The following is a 19,013-nucleotide window of genomic DNA, read 5'->3' on the forward strand; positions in this document are numbered from 1 at the left end:
CCTGGCTGGCTGTGCTCACTAATAAAATGAATGCTTCCTTCCTCCCTCCTTGAGGACTAATTTGGCAAAAGGCTCTGGGAGTGAAGGGTGGGTGGCTCCCAAATGTGGCCTGGGGAGCGGGTCTTTGCCAAGACCAGAAACACAGGAGCAGGTTCTGGCACGTTCTTGGGGGTGGAAATTAGGGAGTTCGAATATGGACGTGTTTTCATAGGGCTAGGAATCTCTGGTGGAGAAGACCACCCCCCCTTCGCCCCCTCCTTCCCCCCCCCATTCTCTGATGAGGTTCAAGAGGCATTAGCAAGCAGGAGGCTGCTACAGCCTCGTGAGGGGGTGGGGATCCCCAGAGTGGGTGTGTGGAGTGAGCTGGGGTGCACAGTGAGCCGCCCCGCCCTGGGCGGGCACAGAACAAGGAAAAGCCTGGCCTTGGAGGCCGGAGAGCCACAACAGGCATCCGGGTGTTTGTGATAGAGAGAGTGTGTGTGTGGGGGGTGGCGGAGGGGGGATCCAGGTGCTAAATTCAGAAACCTTGTGCTCCTAACATTCCCGGAAGGGAGGCGTGGTCAGCTGGGAAGAGGTGAGCAAGCCAGGCTGTAAGGCGGGCACCCACTGGCTTTGGCAACTAGAAGGTCATTCCGGACTCTATGGGGCGGGCACAGAAGCCAGGCGGCAGAGGGTTGGAGAACGAGGGACAGGGACCAGAGAGACAGACAGACAGACAGACAGACAGACAGACAGACAGACAGACAGACAGACAGACACACACACACACACACACACACCTGGGAGAAAACGGATGCTTGAAGGCCGGTTCCACTCCAGGGAGTAAGTCACCTCTGTGTGTAAGAGGGGTCGTGACCACCGCCACCCCCCATCCCCGAATCTTGCCTTGGGGACAATTCTAGCGGGGAGGGAGGGGAGGAGATCCGGCAAACGTGAACCCCGCAGAGGAGCGGTGTTGTAACCCAGCTGATGGCGGCGGCGGAGGCGAGGTGCGGGGATCCCGGGTGGCATCTGTCCGGCGGTTGCGTCCCGGGCCCTCGCCGGGCGCGCTTCCGGCCGGGGGGCCTGGCTGCCGCCGGGCCCGGTGCTTCTCCGGCTTCCCGTTGGCGGCGGGGCCCGGCGCCTCAGGTAGCGGCGGACAGGCCTGGTGGGCACCCGGTTGGGCGGGCGGGCGGCGGCGGCCCCACCGGCGCCCAGATAGGGCAGTGCCGGGGTGGTGCACAGCTCGCCCGCTCCTTCCCGCCGGGCCCGCCCCGGGGCTCTGGAGCTGGGGCTTCGCCGGGCGCTGCCGGACTCGGGCTGGGGGCACCGCGGGGTCCCGCCCCGGCCCCGCTCAGGCTGGTTCCACCGCTCCGCAGCCCCCGCTCGGCGGCGCTCGCCGTGCGCCCTGCCCCGCGCGTCACCTGCGCTCCCAGCCCTGCAGCCGCCCTCGGGCCCACGGCATGGCCCTGTCCTCAGAAGCCGGTGAGTGCCAGCGATGCTGCACGGCTGACCGTGGGCCCGCGCCCTGGGGCCCCAGCGGGGAGTCCTGAAACTCTGGGGGTCCGAACCTCGGCAGCGCGGAACCCCACCACCAGCAGGCTCATCCGTGATTCCATAGACTCAGGCCTCCGTTTCCGGGGCAGGACGCGGGGGTGGGAGCCTGGATTCCAGCGGCCTCAGGTGAGGCAGCAAGCAGTACCATGTTCCGGCTTCCTGGAGGCCTAGATTGAATCAGCAAGATTTAAGGAAATGAAGGGACACGCTGCCTCTTAAGCACCTGGACAAGTTTCTAGGTGCTAGAGATCTGACTGCTGTGGCCAGTTGAGTCAGATGCCTGCCTGGCTAGAGGCAAGGGCATGGCCAGGATGATAGGATCAGGAATACTTTGATACCCTATTCCCCGCCTCTAGCTTTCTCTGGGCAGGGGGAGGTGTACAGTCTTGCTCTAGTAGTCTGCTTTCTGCCCTTGAACTTCCTGGTAGCCGCTTTGCCAATAGAGGTGCTAATGGCTGGTGTAGGCTGGCAGAGGCCTGGGATGAGCCTTTGCAAGTCCTGAGTGCTCCTACTGTATGTGTGGCTGGGAGCTTTTTGAGGACAAGTGAACAAAAGGCCTGGGTGAAAGCTGGCAGCACGACTAGGAGAGAAGTCAGAAAGGGCCTGAGTCCTGTTGGCTACTCTGATGGAGGGACCAACATTTGGCCACCTTCAGGGAAAAGCTGACTGCAGCTGAATCTCCTAGGAGAAATTCCTCCCCTGGCAGAAGCATCAATACTACTAAGTAGTGGAGTCATGAAGCCTGGCAGACAGAGCCTTCCTCAGCTCCCACACAGCCTGGCTAACCCCGCCTCTCAGAGCGGTTGACAGCAGGATTGGGGTGATTGGCCTGGCCTGGCAACAACTCTGAGGAGCCTTTCTGTCTTAGAGGATGGGGGATGGGTACTGCCCTCTTCAAGAATAAAGGTTCTATGTGGTTGGGTTGCTGGGAGAGGGTGACTTCTCAACCTCATCCTTAGCCCACCATTACTCCTAGCCTCATCCTTAGCCCACCATTGGAGATCTTGGATAAGGGGTGAGCAGCATTTACCTACCTACATCAAGAAGTTCTTTAGGAGCAGGCACTGGTGGCTCATGCCATTGCAGTTTGGAGTCTACCCAGGCAGGAAAGTCTGTGAGACTCTTTATTTCCAATAAATTACTCAAAAAACTGGAAGTAGGGGGCTGGGAAGGTGGCTCAGTGGTAGAGCGCTTGCCTTGCATGCCTGAGGCCCTGGGTTCGATTCCTCAGCACCACATAAGCAAAAAGAATAAAAGCCAGAAGTGGCGCTGTGGCTCAAGTGGTAGAACGCTAGCCTTGAGCTGAGGAGCTGAGGGACAGTGCCCAGGCCCAGAGTTCAGGCCCCACGACCGGACCCCCCCAAAAAAAACAACAACAAAAAAAACTGGAAGTAGTGCTGTGGCTCAAGTGGTAGAGTGTTAACCTTGAGCAAAAAGAACTCGGACAGTACACAAGGCTCTGTGTTCAAGCGCCTAGACTGGCACATGTGCACACATACACAAAATTCTTGGAGATTTGAAGTTTGTCTTTCTTTCCTTTATATTTATTGGATCACCTTTCAAATGGTCTCAAAACCAGTCCCATATCTGGATAATATCGTGGGTAGATAGAACAGGCTTTGGGCTAAGCAGATCCTTTTTTTCCCCTAAAGCTCTTTATTGGTCTTCTGGTCTACCAAGGGTTTTAATCTAGTTCTTCCAAGTACCTGCTGCATTTCTAAGACAAGAGACAATGGCTTTGTCTTTTCATATAGAGCATGAAGAACAGACTAGGGCTTAGGAAGGGTGGGCTCGGTTGGAGCTGGAGTCCTGGTTGTACAGCCAGAAAGAGGTTCCATTCATAGAGGAGACAGCTGTTTCTTTTTCTGATCTTGGGTTTCCATTTCAACATGGCTGCCTTCTTCATGTATCCTGGTAGGAACTATATGGTTCTTAATAAATAATGTTGAATAAGAGGATCCAGGGTCTATATGTAATGTCACATTCATTTTCCCAATTGAACTGCGGTTATTTGATTGTGGAGATAGTGGTGTTGACAGATAATACATTTAAAGCACATATTGCAAGCCAGAGACGAATCTAAGCACTTTTCCTATGCTAATTTGTCATGGCAACCCATGACATAGTAATGGGTGGTGTTTTAATTACCCTGCTTTTATAGGAATAGAACTGAACTACCATAAAGCATAGACACTTGCCAAAGATCATGCAACTAAGTAGCAGAGATTCATTTGAGCAGGGCGGTTGCCTATCTCTGTCTGCATCTGGTGAGGCCAGGAAGGCAGCTTTCTCTCCGCTGGGAAATGAAGACAAAGTAGAAGGTGTTGCCCAATGCCCATCCATAAGCTATTAATAGGTTAATAGGTGTTTCCCCCAACCCCCAGAGTTGGCAGTAGTGGGATGGTCAAATATATGTGTTGGGCTGAACAAAGTTAAACAGATTTCTTCTTCTTTTTTTTTTTTTTTGGGTCCTGTCGTGGGGCCTGAACCCTTGGCCTGGGCACTGTCCCTTAGCTCTTCAGCTCAAGGCTAGCGCTCTACCACTTGAGCCACAGCGCCACTTCCGGCTTTTTTCTTTTTGCTTATGTGGTGCTGAGGAATTGAACCCAGGGCCTCAGGCATGCAAGGCAAGTGCTCTACCACTGAGCCACCTTCCCAGCCCAAACAGATTTCTTTACTGCAAGACTTCTCAGGTGATCAATCAGTAGAAATTGTGACGAATCTCCACATGAGGAACTATAGGAAGCAGTATTTTCAGGCCATCTGTCCTTTTAGGTTCTAGGCTGCACTTTATTTAGACTAAGGCTATTGAGGATCTCATTCAAGGTGGAGAATAGAATTACTGAGTGTACTGGGCTTAGATCCACAGGTTAGGATACCCCAACTGCTCTCCTATCCAACCAATCCTTAACATACCAGTGGAAGAAATCATGAATCCTCCCTTCCATCTGGCTGAACAATACAAAAGGCTGGATTATTTTTTCTTTTATGCTGTAAATCCATTTAATTATTTAATGAATACATATTGCTCTCCTTCTAGGTTACTTGTAGCCTGCTGATCACACTGTTTATGAAACAGCTGTGTGAACAGGTGGACTGTAATCTCTGGGTAGCTAAAGCCCAGCTGAAGATCATGTGTCAATGGTGTAATCCTGTTCCGTGTTCATAAGAGTTAGGATGTGGGCTCAGCAAGGTACAGCCTCTTGATTGGACATGAGGAGATGACTCAGGGCCAAGACAGGGCTACAACTAGCCTCCTGGTAAACAACTGACCCATCCTTTCTGGACTCTTCTCCATGGGATTTTTGCAGTGCTACTGAAATAGCCATTTTGCTCATGATTATTATTTCCCAGACCTACACAGTTTGTGGAAGTCACTGGAGGCTGCCTGTCTCTTCTGAGCCTTTCTATTCTCAAGGGCACAGAGTTACGTGCCTGTGATTTTGTAATCCACTCTGCTTGGCCTCTGGGTGTCACTTGGGGCAGAAGGGCGGTGGAGTCCAGCTTTTGTTCCCGAGGATCTCAGACTGGAGGCCCATGTGAGCAGCAGTAAGAAAGGGATGGTGAAGGGTGGGCTTAGGTGGGCCAGGCTGAACTTCTGTGGGTGTAGTGGGGAGGGGTCCGGGAGAGCTTGCCAGTCTGCCTAGTTACCTGTGATGTGTGGCAAGAAGGGAAGGCCCAGGAGGGGACTGCCCTATCTGCTGTCCCCATCTGCCCGAGGCCATCCCTTCCCCTTGAGTCTTATTTCTTTTCTGGACAAGGAGGATGCGGTTCATGGGCCTTTCCTCTTTTAGAGGGGAAGGGGAGGGGAGGAGAGAGGGTGTTACTGGCAACTGGACCAAGAGCTTCCTGTTCTGCCTTCAGACAGCTTCAGGAGGGGTGCTTTTATGTGTCTGGTGGGGGCGGGGGAGTCTTCTGAGAGGAAGTAGAGCTGGCTATGCCATTGATGAGGAGACTTTATTGCTCTCTGGTCCCAACTTCTACCCAGAAGCCAAGCAAATGGATTACAAAAACAACTGGTGGTCAGGTTAAGGCTTAAGTGGGACTCACACTGGAAGCAGCAGAGGTGATAGTATTGCTGGGCTGTGCTTGGCTTTCAGGAGCTGGGTGTTGGAGGGTGGGATGGCTTATCTCTGTGGCTCCCAGGATAGCGCAGTGTGCGGCTGCTGCTGCTGCTGCTGCTGCTGCTGCTGCTGCTGCTGCTGCTGCTGCTGCTGCTGTTGCTCCTGCTCTTCTGGCCAGCAGTGCTACTTTAGTTTCTTCTGAGGCCTGGGAGCAAGGCCAGGACATGGTGTTCAGGATACCACAGCCATTTTGCCTTGGATAACCAGCATCACCTGGGGCATTAGGACTCTTGGAAATTTTCCACTTGTGTTTCATAGTCATGGGAGAAATTCCAGCCAAGACTTTTCCTGCTCACGGATAGGCAAAGCAGAGACCTCCCACCCCAGCTGCAGCAGCAGGCGGGACCCAGCTAGCTGCTCTTACACTGACTCAGCTCAGCCTCCCGGGCAGCAGGCAGTATCTGGCTGGAGCACGTCGTCTGTGTGGCAATCTCAGGAGTCATCATGGAGCCTCCAGCGCCAGGCTCAGGTCTGTGTCATGGGTTCTGTCAGTGAGCATCTGGCAAGAGCAGGAAATAGCTTTGTTTGTGTGAGGAAGGATTTCAGTGGCACGGGGCTTCCTTTCTAGAGAGACTGTTACTGTTTGTTGAAATTGGTGGCATTTTAGAGCTTTCTGACCTGGGAATGCTTGTTCGATGTTCATCAGACCCTGCTGCCTGTAACAATGAGATAAGCTGTATTACCAACTGACTGATGCTGGAGAATTCATAGTTAAGCCTGGTAAGCCTATTGGCTTGGGCTGACAAATGGTTGAAAGGCAGACATGACCAGGCAGCTGGAACTGAATTCTTCTTGGCACTTGCAGAGTGGGCTTTCCTTGGCAGGCCTGGCCTGCCAGGTGTTGGAGAGGGGAGAGTAGCACAGCAGGGCATGACTGGAAGGTGGGAACTCTGTGTCTAGGATGGCCAGAAGACAACAGATATGCAAGATCCACAGAGGTAGCTCAACTCCCACCTGCATCACAGAGTCCATCCTGAGGATAGTTGAAGTTTTCCTCAGTTGTTAACACACTAGCTGAAGTTCTGTAGGCGATTCATGTGAATTCTCTAAAGAAACTGTACAATGATAATGCTGGGGTCTTCAATGCACCTGGTGGACCTGGGCTAGGGGGATGTGAGATACAACATCTCCCCCATAATGAATCACAGGTTGTTTTTGTTTGTTTGTTTGTTTGTTTTTACCAACAATAAGCAATCAGTGTCTCTTATGATCCAGTTTGAGATGGTTGATTTAAGCTATATAAGTTAAAGATGTATACTGAAAAGTATGTTTGGTTGACTTGAGCAAGGTAGTAGTGCTAAAAAATCCAAGATGGAGGACTCCCATGTGTGATATAAAGGACTCTCCCAAATGCCCATTTCTGAGGACTCCCATTTCTTTGTAGGTGTGTGTGTGTGTGTGTGTGTGTGTGTGTGTGTGTGTGTGTGTGTGTGTGTGTGTGTGTGTGTGTGTGTGTGTGTGTGTGTGTGTGTGTGTGTGTTGGTGGGGGGGGAAGGGGGTGTGTGTCTCAGTGATGTCATTCTTTTTGTGCTGGCCTCTTTCTGTGTGGGTCCTAACTGCCCCAAACTGCTGGAATTAAGGAGTTTGGTTTATTTTTTCCCTCATTTTCTATCTGTTTCCCTGTTATTCTTTATTTATGTAAAAATGGCATGATGGCTGAATGATATCTGCTTTGAGTGTGTCTCTCTCACAGCCCCTGGACATAAAGCAATGCGTCTCCAGATCACTGTAGTCAAAGCATGCTGTGGTTTTGTATATTGCATATTTTGTTTTAGGAGATGTGGTTGCAACATCATCATAATTATAAAATTCATTGCAAGTAGGTATGCAGTCATTTGGATATTGAAAAGCTCTTGATGTAAAGAATGCAGGCAAACACTTCTATTTTTTTTCATTCGGATACTTTTTTTAGATTTCTAGAATGAGGTACCTTATGGGGTGCTTTCCGGCCTTTGCTGCCCTTTACCTGAGCCTGTTTCAGAGCCATGACATGCTCTTGAACCTGTCGATTTGGTGTTGGGGATGGGGTCTAGCTTTGTTCTGCCCTGATCATGCTTTCTGATTCTTGCTTTTTTTTTTTTAAGTTGTTTCAACCTTTTTCTCCCGTCACCTTCTTCTTGAGTCTCTATTCTGATGATCATCAGGACACAGAATCTCCACAGCCAGCTTTGTTCCTCTTCCTCTTTGTAGAGGCCAGGCTTTTGCTGTCTTGGGCATGGTTGCATGTAGAGTTGGCTCTTCCTCACCAGATCCCACCCATCCGACTCCCTGAGGGTGAAAAAGATGTCTAGGAAAAGCATGGTCCTGGTACCTGGGGAGGGGGAAATTAGTTTCAGAGTCAAGGCCCACAGACATAGCTCTGACTGCCCATTACTAGCCTGTTTTCCTCCTTCCTGCCTGTGTCATCAATTAGCCCTGTCTACCACAGAGAAGAACAGAGCAGGGAGCCTCAGGCGCCGGAAACTTGTGCACCTAGAATTATGCCTCTCAGAACTGACAGGGCCTCTGAGATCATTTAGTAGCATAACTTAATCTCACAGATGAGAAAATTGTGAGGTCAGGGAATGAGTGTCCTAAGATGGCCCAGTGAGCCCCCACCCCTGTAATTGCTTCCTCTCTCTGCTAGACTGTAACAAGGCACCGTCTCTCCTTGGTCAACAAAATGGTCAGCAAAACCATTTGTCTCTTAAACCAGCCTTAAAGAAACTGTGGTAACAGGTGGTCAGGAACCTCTCTTCCAGAGCTGTTTCCAGTGGAGGCTTCTTAGAGAAAAGGTGGCAATATGCACCCATTTTGTAAGTGTTGTGTTTATGAGGGATATTGTGAGAAAACCCTGTCCTGGGCCCAAAGGGACACAGTTCAGTAACGTGGTGTAGTGACTAAGGCACAGATGTGGAACTGGGTACCCAGTTCAGGTTCCCAAAGTAGAGACTCAGTGAGGAAAGGGCCAGGAAGGAAAAAAAAAAAAAAAGCCGAGAACAGCATAGACTTCTGCCAACCTATTGCAAGTGGGACTCTGGGTGAGTTTGGTCTGTATGCCTTTATTTCCTCATCTGGAAAATGGGAACAGTAAGAGTAACAGAGCTTTAACAGTTGCATAGTGTGTACAGTAAGTGCTATGCAAGTGTTTGCAAAGAAAGAGACACAGAGGAACAAGAAGAAAAAGGAAAGAGGAAAGAAAGGGGGGGAAGGAAGGAGGGAAGGAGGGAAGATTAATACAGCTTCCAAGATGCAGAGAGGTAGGTAGGCAAAGCTTCTTTGACAAAGTGAGTTTTCAGCTAAGTAAACAGTATCTCAGTTCAAAATCTTCATTGTATTTGCTAGCTATTTTGTTAAATGATTCTTGAAGACTGAGGGGTCCCTTAAAACTGTAATCACAGATTCCTTCTTTCAGCAAACGTGTTTCCCAGGGCTTTGTTATAATCTTGTGGGCCTGAAGCTCAATGCTTCTTTCAGAGTACTAAGCTAAGGTCTTAGAAGGTTTTGTTCATGTTGTGGCCCTCACACCATTCCTGAAGAGGAGAGGGGGAAGTTCTGAACTCTCTCCTGACCCTTCTCAGTGTTGGAAGCAAAGGCAGCGGAGCTACTTTATGCTGTACATTCCCCAAAGGATGAGAAAATGGAAACATATGGTTGAGCAGTTCATTCTTTGGCTTCTGAACATTTCCTTTCTCAATGAAATGTGAGTGATCTTATGTACTTCATACCTGATTACTTATGAAATTTGGCATTTGAATCGATAGCTGAGCGAAGGACTAGGTAGAGGCCAGGCCTCCTGCTTCCCATTCCAGGGACTTAGAATATATCTACTTGGGACCAAAGCACGCAGTCTCACACTTGTTATTTCTTTGCTAGCCGAAATGCCACGCCAATTCCCCAAGCTGAGCATCTCAGAAGTGGATGAGCAAGTTCGACTCCTGGCGGAGAAAGTATTTGCTAAAGTGCTCAGAGAGGAGGACAGCAAAGATGCCCTCTCCCTCTTCACCGTGCCTGAGGACTGTCCCATTGGGCAGAAGGAAGCCAAGGAGCGGGAGTTGCAGAAGGAACTGGCTGAGCAGAAGTCTGTGGAAACTGCTAAAAGGTTTGTCCCTGGGACTTGGCTTTTATGTGTGTAGTATTGTTGTGTCCTGAGCTGGGGTACTTCAGAGGGCTAGCACATCCCTGGGACTGTTCATTTCTTAACCAAGACCCCTTAACTCACCACTTACTTCCTGAAGAATGTCTTAGGGTGTGTTTGGTTGAAAAGATCAAACCCCATTCTCTCCTGATGTTTTAAATGCAACAGATTACATGCAGAAATACATACCACTTCCAAATAGCACTTCCCTGTTCATGTTGGGAATTTGAGGATTTCTTGGGGAAGCACTAGCTTTACTTGTTGGCATGACTCATCTACATTTGTATTAGTTACCATGTGCTGGGACAATGTCCTGTTGTAACAATATTCAGTTTGGATCAATTGTGGAACTCACAGTGGGTGGAGACAAAAATTAGGCAACTGGATAAGTTAATAAAAGAATTATAAGTTATGCCAAATCCTGGATCCGCTGGGGTCTACCCAGAAAAATCAAACAACAGAAACCATTTGAATGTTGGAAATAGGATTTTCAGGCAAGGAATTTGTTACATAGGTCTTGAAGCTGAGAAGCCAAATAGGGGGGAAGAGATAGGCACAGTAAGGGGCTGGTAAGACAAGAGAAAGAGGTGGTGTAGTGGAGCCTGGGGTATGGTTGCTCTGGGCAAGTTGGAAGTCTGGAGGTCTTCTCAGTAGAAACTAGAGCTCAGTACAGAACTAAAAGCAGGAGGATTTACCCTTTCTGTAACTTCCAGGTCCCTCAGGGTCTGCCATTGGGAGAACCCATGCCATCTGACACCCCATGGGAAACAGAAGAGAGGCTGAAGAACAGATATGGGGATAAACAGGCTCAGGACTGGCACAATGAATGCTATGAAGGAAGTGAATAATGAGGGTGGGAAGGAAGCTGGGGAAGAGAATAAAGGAGGGACAGAGAAGTGAGCGGTGTTCATCTCTGTTAGATTGGGCAGTTGAGGGTACTCTCTTTGTAGAGATAACATTTTAGTATGGACTTGAGGGGTACAAAGGAGCACCGGTGGGTGGAGTTGGTGGTAGCCTCACAGGCATATGAGTTGGACAGGGCAGAGGCCTCCAAGTACCTCAAGGAGACTGATGTAGTTGGAAGTCTGTTGAAGGGAGATGTGCCAGGTCCTGCAGCTGGAGGTTAGGCAGGGTCCAGATCAGACAGGCCTTCTGCTCCCTGATAAGAAGTTAAGGGCTCAGTCTAAGTGCCGAAGAAGTTATCACCTTTCACCTGGGATATGGGGCTGCTGTGGGGTCCCCACTTGCTTACCACACTGCAGACCTTGTCAGCCAGTGCCATGGGACTCTGAGCCTCTTGGAGACCCACTCACAGATCAGACCCTTCCCAAGGTCCTTGTGTTTACAGAAAGGTCTTTTCCTTTTCCTGGCAGTACCGAATTTCAGCATTTCCTTGACTTGTCTGGGAAGAACTAAGAAGTTAATTACTGGTGTAAAAATAAGAACAGAAGCTTTCCATCTGTAAGATCAGTGCTCACCTTCCTTGGTGAGGGAGGCTGTGGGTCCCCGAAAGAAGGGACTGTGAACCCCTGGAGGAGACAGCTTTCAAGGTCATGGGCCAGTATGCTTACATACCCTATCAGACTGATTATGGTATATGTAGAGGTGAAATTCCATGCTGTATCCCCTTTGAACCCTTACAGACAGTGAAATAAAACAAATACTGGGAAGTTGAAACATGTCTTAAGGGGTTGGGGATTAAGGAGCAGCGGTATAGGTTAATGGAAATACGAATGGTGGGTAAATCATAATATTCGTATGTGAATACATATGTGAAAATGGAACCAGGAAACCCAAGAAGACTGTTGGGATAGGGTAGATGGGAGAGCAGGAGAGAAAGATGACAGGGGTGATAGGATCAGGATGCATTGTACATATGAATAGACTTATTAAACTAGAACCCTTTAGTATAACTATTTTAAGGTAGTAATGAGAGAGGAGGGAGGGAAGGAGGGAGGGAAGGAAGGGGAAGAGAGAAGGAGGGAGAGGGAGAAGGTGAGAGGGCTGTGGGCCAATTTGTGCTAGGCGAGGTGGGCAGGGCCAGGCTCCACGACATACTCAGGCCTGGAAAGTAAGAACTTGACTATAGAGACCCTTGTCTACACGGTGCCAGTCTGGCAGAAAGGCCGATCTCAGGGACTTGACTGCTCTGCAGGCTTTTCTGTGTGCTCTGAATTGGGCATTTGAGACCCTTCATAATGAGAGGAAAAGGAGTCCTGGCATTTTTATTACCAGGAACAGTAAGTGTCTGAGGCGAGTTTCCATTAGAGTAGCTCAGGCCTCACATCTGCAGAAAAATTAGGAAAGGGCTGTGGTCTTTAGACCACAGCTCAGGCGAGGGGCAACGCAGAAGCTTTCTTATTCTCAGTCCCAGTGGTATGCTGCCATTTCAGACATTCCTCTGTAAACCCCTCTCCAGAAAAATTTTGTCTCCCTTCCTGTTCGGATGTGGTATCCTGGTCTTGCCCCCATTTGACCTCATCAGCATTTATCTGTGTCCCAGGCTTCACCGTAGGCCTTAGCCATGCTTCTGGGAGGTAGACATCTAGCAGATTTCCTGCCTCCCTGTTGCTGCCTCACAGAGACTGTATCAGTGAGTGCTCTGCTACTCACTGGCATACTCGGTGACCTTAGCTCCCCAGCTTCCTCTTCAGCTTATATAGTGGGCATGTTAATAGTAGCTGTCTTTATGGGGTATTGTGGGAAATGAAGGGATTAGCATATGTAAAAGGCTTAGGATTTGTGTGATCTGGGTACACTTATGTACCTACTTTCTTGCTGCTGGGGTGGGATGCTGGAGCAGCTGCTGCCACCTTGGAGGGTTGAGGGCACACATGAGCTGCATGCTGGGCCACTTAGCTTGCTTGTTCCTTCGTTTGCACATTAAGCTCACTGTGGGTGCCTGTGGCATCTAGATTTTGCAATGAAGCAAGGAAGGCCCAGGGAAGTTGAATGTGCTTGCACCAGGACACATAGTCAGTGAGTGACAGTGCATATCTTTTCAATCTAGATGGCCACATCTTAATTGGGAAACTTCCTGTCTTCAGGCAGGGGTGGAGTCTTAGCGGCTTGATCCAGTGTCATCACTAAAATAGCACCAGGTATTGTTCCCAAGGAGTCCATGCCAGTTCCTGAGTGACAGAGAAGGAAGGTGGATATAAGTCTGTCTGTGTCATTTGTTTCTTTTCTGAAAATACAGCCTGATCCTGGGGTCACATGTCAGATCTGCCATGACCTCTGGATCTATGTACACCCAAGGTTGTCTTTGAACTTCCCTGCTGGATGAAAGGTATCTTTATGTGAATACATGGTTCATATTTTTATGGAGGATACCTCCCCAAATCCCTCTCCACTTATGTGCCCTCCTTGACATTCTGGTAAAGATGATGAAGTGCACCTTCCCAAAAGGAGCTCACAGGATCTAGAAAGCAGTAAGCAGATTTGCTGACCCCTGGGGTTATGTGTCTGTATTTTGATCTGGACCATGAGGTGGGGCTTCTGGTTTGAAAAAAAGCCACCAGACCCAGGCACTCAGAGAAGGGTTTTCTTTATAATTTCTGTATCTCCTTTATTTACAACCACCCCCAAATCCAAACAAAATACCCACAACCATTTTATGTTTAATGTAGAAGCACAAGCAAGAATTATGGTAGTAAAACAGCGTCTTAGAAAAACAAGTTGATTGTGAGCAAGAAAGGTGAGTTCCTAGTACTTGGAATTTTGTGGTATGGGATTGTCCCCTGTAGGGCCAGGCTGCTTGCCAAGATGGCCTGTGGGGCTGAGCGCTGACCTCGGGGCTGCTCGAGGAGACCCTCATTTTACGGGCCAGGTCCAGATGGAGAGGAGAAGAAGTTGTCTGGGCCTCCGCTTCGGGTGGGCTGTCGGTGCAGGCAACATTAGGAACAAGGAGAGAACTGGAAAACCCTGGTTTGAGTTTTGCCTGTGTCACATAGCAAGGTTCATCTGCATGTGTACACATGCAGACTTAACTAACACTGAGCACAACATGAAAAATGTCTGATCAACCAGAGTGCACACAGGGTTCCTTCCTGTCTCCTGTTTCTTTTCCTTCCTCTTCCTCTTCCCCTTCTTCTCCTACAACTTGGTTGAAATAATTTATATACCATAGAGCCTTTTTGTTTTGGGGCTTGAACTCAGGGCTTGGGCTGTCCCTGAGCTCTTTTGCTTAAGGCTAGCTCTCTGCCACTTCGAACACCACTTTTGGTTTTTCTGGTGGTTAATTGGAGATAAGAGTCTCATGGACTTTGCTGCCCTGGCTGGCTTTGAACCACAATCCTCAGATACCAGCCTCCTGAGTAGCTAGGATTACAGGCATGAGCCATCAGAGCCTGGCTATAATCTAGCCACTTAAAGTGTATAATTAAGTGAGGGTTAGCAACCATTCTAGAACATTTTATCATTTAAAATGTTTATTTATGTTTTGACGGTACTGGGGTTGAACTTAGCCTCTTGCTTGTTAGGCAAATGCTTTATGTAGTAAGGGCTACTCTACTGGCCCCTTTTTGAGTTGGTTATTTTCAAGTCCAGGCTAGCCTGGATTTCAGTCCTGTTTGTTCTTTGCTTTGTATACCACTGCACACAGCCATTCATTGTTTGAGATGGAGTCTTACAACCTTTTTAATGCCTGAGCCGGCCTCAAACTGATTTTGCCTCTAAAGTGTCTAGAACTGCAGGGTTGAGTCACTGTGCTCAGCTTTAAATTTTTATTTATTTAGAGACAAGATCTTACTATATAACCCAGACTGTCCTATGTACTAATAATCCTCCTGCCTCAATCTTCCCAGTGTTAGGAAATATTGACACATATCATCATGTCCAGCCTTAGCACATTTTAGGCTTCTCCAAAGGAAATTCTGTATCCTTTAACTGTCACTCCCCAATCCTCTCATCCCATCTTCTCTTTTCTTTTAGCAGAATTCTAAAAAGCTTATTTGTCTTAGTGTTTAGCCTGTCAGAGATTTGCAGAAGCACATTAAAAACAAGGAAAAAGATTTCTGTCTGTAGGGTCCCAAAGTGAATTGTGCTGATTATAGTGATAACTTTGGAATGGCCTTGGTTAGGCCACTTAACTGTTTCCTAATCTGTAAAATGAGTGTAATGAAAGGACCTGGCTTGTGAGAACTGAATGAGCAAACACGGGAAATGCTCAGAGGAGCTTGGAGCATATTTATTGAGGCTTTTTTGTTGTTGTTATTGTTACTGTTTAACAGTCAACAGTGAGGGTGGAAACAGAGTAATGAAAAGCAGACACAAGATTCCAGAGCATAGCAGTCTAGGGACAAAATGCCCTTGAGATGGTGACTGGATAGTATAGCAATGACCTTGAGTCATGGAGACACTTCAAATTATGTTCGGCTTGCTCTGCTAAGAATGCAAGACTTGCACATTGCACTTGGAAAATGCCACATCGACATTATTTTAAGTTAGGATATAAGGGGAACAGACTTTGTTATCTGAAAAATTTGGCTGTCCAAAATAGCTACTTCCCAGAGAATGTTTGGCGTAAAACAGGTATTTGTTAGGAGTTGAATATAACACAGCTCTAACATTATTAAGTCATTTGATTATTATTGCTAAGGGAGAAGAGGCTATGGTTGTGGTCTTTTTCACTCGATGGATTTCAAGGTGTGCCAATTAAAGTTACACCCTACTGGTCAGGCTACTGGTGACCTGACCATGACAGCTGACTATGGGGTCTCTGTGCCTCTTCCCACCCCCACCCCCACCCTGCAAGTCCCCTACTGTTAGATTCCCCCCCTGCAGTGTCCAGTGTGCAGCACGCATCCTGGTCAGCTGTTTCTACTTTCTTTCCTGAAAGGCGGGACCCTCTGTCCAGGTGCCAGCTCTCCAGCTACTCTCCTTGAGCCAGGGGTCCCAGTTCCATGTAAATCTAGACAGTGACCTTAGAAACAATAATAGTGGTGGGCCTTGGGAGTGGCATTCAGTGGCATGTTAACAACCCCCTGCTGCTCCTCAGCTGGAAGTAGAGGGGCTGCCAGAATGACTCTTCTTCATACCTCCCACCCACCCCAGCTGGGAGCAGGGGTTCAAACAGGATATTTCCTGTTCTGAAATTTCCCCTCCTGCTCCCCCCATGTGGCTTCATTGTTTCCACCCCTAGTCTGGATTAGGTGTCCCTCTGGGATCCCAAAATATCCTGGGCATATTATTACACAGACCGCACTGTATGTTGACAGGTCTGTTGAATTGTGTGGGTCTTGCTCTGCCATCATCACAGCAGGAGCTCCTGAGTCACAGGTTAAGTTTGAGCTACCTGTTTTCTTAGGGCTTAGTCCCTGAGGGGTTATGGAATGAAGGGGCGGGGTCCATGTGTGACCCTCCCCCTCCCCTGTTGCTCACACTTCTGAAAGCTTGGTTGAAGATTCCTGCTACTGTCTCTCCTTGCCTGGCTGACTCACCCTAGACAGACTCACAGATAGGGCTTTGGAAGGCCCCTGAGAAGATGGATGCTATTCTCTAGGAGGAAGAGCAACAAAGACTCCCAGAGTTTGTTTAGCATAAGGATCGGATGTTATAGGAAGGCTTTGGGGGTGGGGGTGGACAAGAGAAGGCAGAGACACTGTACCAGTGATAGAAGATGAGATGCCATAACCATCATCACTGCCTTGTCTTGAAGGCCTGGTCAGCAAGCAGGAAGGTCCCTGTGGCCCTGGAGGACCAGCTATCTGGGGGATGACTGGAGGTCGCTGGCAGATCTGCTTCAAGCTTGGCCTGGAGCTGTTTTCCTGGCAGCCCACACCCTGACAGCTCCTTGGCATCAGTGCTATTCTGCCAGGTGGCTGGAGGAAGGAGGGGGTGGGCCAGCTGTTGTAGGGTGAACTGGCGTTCCCTGGTACCTCAGGGGCTAGCACAAGCTCTGACAGGTGGGACCAGACAAAGGCAGATAACCTATCATGAGGGATTGCTTTCTAAAGATTGTGTGTTGTGTTTAACTTTGGCCTAGGGCTGAGTATATGCTTTGTCACCTACTGAATAAGCAAATGAGTACTGATGTCTTATTTGGGAATCTAAGTCTGTCACACACCCAAGCAAAGGCTGCTGTAGTGTAGGGAGAAGGTTGGGGTATAGCCTTTCCCATCTAGGAGACCTCATAGTTCTATAATTCCAAAGAGCCTATGGCATCTTCCTTAAACATTTACAAAGGGGTTTCAAGTCAATATGTCAGATTATGAATACCATGCATTTTGATCAATGTCACCCTCCCCCATCATTCTTCCTCATCTCTCTAAACCCATCCATCCCTTCAAGCTTATGGTAATTTTTTTTTTTCTGTCAGTTGTGAGGCTTGAACTCAAGGCCTGAGCACTGTCCCAGAGCTCTTTTGCTCAAAGCAAGTACTCTACCACGTTGAGCCACAGTTCTGCTTCTGGTTTTCTGGTGGTTAATTGGAGATAAGAATCTCATGGACTTTCCTGCCTGGTCTGGCTTTGAACCTCAGATCTCAGCCTTCTGAGTAGCTAGGATTACAGGTGTGAGCCAGCACCTGGCCTTATGGTAACTTAAAAAAATTTTTTTTGTGACATGGGGGAGGGGAAGGGAGACACATGTGGCTACACACTCACTTAGCTACCTTTCTCTACCTCTGTAGTATCGAGTGGACTCTAGATACAGGCCCTATTTTTAAAATGCCCCTGTCCTCACTGAGCTGTTACTCAACACTACTGTGGAGGAGGAAGGAGGACCCAACACCTTAAGAGAGGAAGATCTATGCACAGTCCTGATCTATTATACAAGCCCTTCAACACAGACCGCAGCGAGGAGGTCAGAGATTGGAGGTCTCAGAACAACACAGCACTCCTTGTTTAGAAGACGGAGGGCTGTTTGCATATCTTTAGGAGGTATGGTGACTGCTGACCAACAGCCAGCCGGGAGCCAGGGACCCAATTGTTCAGCCACATGAGGCTGATTTTGCCAACAACATGAATGAAAGCTTGGGATCAGATTCTTCCCCAGTTTCCAGACCAGAGCACAGTGTTGCCAACACCTTCCTCTTGACTTTTGATGCTATAAACACAGGCAGCAGAGCCTGCCAGGTTTCTCACCTTTGAACCATGAACTAATAAATGGCTGCTGTTTAAAGCTACTAAATTGGTTGCAATTTGATGCAGCAATAGATGATAGCTTTTCCTACTTTTTGATATGCAGGTTCCGTTTGGCTTCTGTGATTGTAGTCTCTGCATGAGGTGACTGGCCCTGAGGAGTTGGTATGGGGTTGTTCACCATGCCCCAGGGCCTGAAAGTCTGAGCTCCTAGCCTAAGGACATTTGTACGTAACAATCTGGAGCTAGAACTGAAAACCAAGGCTGGAGTCATAAGGAGTATTTGTAAGGAGAGCTCTCTGGGCAGCAGCTGGTGAACTGGCTTCCTCGGTGGGGTAGATGTGTCCACATTCTAGGACAAGCCTCAGAGGCCCTTGGCATAGGCAGCCCTCCAGCTTTAGCCTGTGGGTGTGTGTGGTTTGTTGTTGTTGTTGTTTTAACCTTACTTGTTGCTCACCTGAAAAATCACTTGTTGCTTGGCCTTAGTAGGATGAGAATTTAGGCATCATGGGATGAAGTTGCCTAGAGATAAAAACAGTGACTGACAGATATGACAGTGACAGAAACTTTAGAGTCCCATGGGACCCAACTGAGCCTGTCAGAGGATACAAGGAAGCCCAAATCCATGGCTCCTTTTTAGGCATGATTAGCCAAAAGATGCAACAGAAGTTCAGGCTCTGGAGTGGATCTGCTGCTGAGGAATGATTGGCTGGGATGTGCTGATATCTTCCTTGGGTCAGAATGCTGACCCAGCTCCAGTTGATAGATGGCAGGCTAGGGAACCTGGGCTGGGGACTCCAGGAGTGCTGGTCGTTTCCTGAAGCAGCCTCTTGTGCAAGGCTGGGACAAAGAAAAACTCCTAAGGAGAGGCAGTTTCCATCTTGTAAAAGTAAACAGCCAGCTGGGCCTGTGGTTCACACCTGTAATCCCAGCTACTCAGGAGGCTGAGATCTGAGGATCACGGGTCATAGCCAGCCCAGGGAGGAAAGTCTGTGAGACTCTTATCTCCAATAAACCACTAGAAGAACCAGAAGTGGCGCTGTGGTTCAAGCAGTAGAGTGCTTGCCTTGAGCTGAGGAGCACAGGGACAGTACCCAAGCTCAAGGTTCAAGTCCCATAACAAAAAACGGTCTTTGCCTTAGGCAGGTTAAGAGC

General features: G+C 48.7%; 1 protein-coding gene across 6 annotated transcripts in view; it reads left to right on the forward strand.

The window, feature by feature from the left end:
- Positions 1-524: 524 nt before the first annotated feature.
- Ampd3 (adenosine monophosphate deaminase 3) overlaps positions 525-19,013 on the forward strand; it is a 51,958-nt gene continuing 33,469 nt past the window's right edge. Inside the window, exons 1-2 of one of the 6 annotated variants that reach the window (XM_070035300.1) lie at positions 525-574; positions 9,516-9,741. In XM_070035300.1, coding sequence (XP_069891401.1) covers positions 9,521-9,741 — 221 coding nt within the window. In that variant the 5' untranslated portion in view covers positions 525-574; positions 9,516-9,520. Of the gene's footprint in view, positions 575-608; positions 823-1,445; positions 1,465-1,643; positions 1,663-5,792; positions 6,130-8,069; positions 8,681-9,515; positions 9,742-19,013 lie in introns of those variants that run through there. The other 5 variants (XM_070035294.1, XM_070035297.1, XM_070035301.1 and 2 more) reach the window with 5 other exon arrangements.

Source organism: Dipodomys merriami, unplaced genomic scaffold, assembly GCF_024711535.1.
Source record: "Dipodomys merriami isolate MVZ:Mamm:240054 unplaced genomic scaffold, mDipMer1.0.p SCAF_25, whole genome shotgun sequence".
In the NCBI taxonomy this organism is placed as follows: domain Eukaryota; kingdom Metazoa; phylum Chordata; class Mammalia; order Rodentia; family Heteromyidae; genus Dipodomys; species Dipodomys merriami.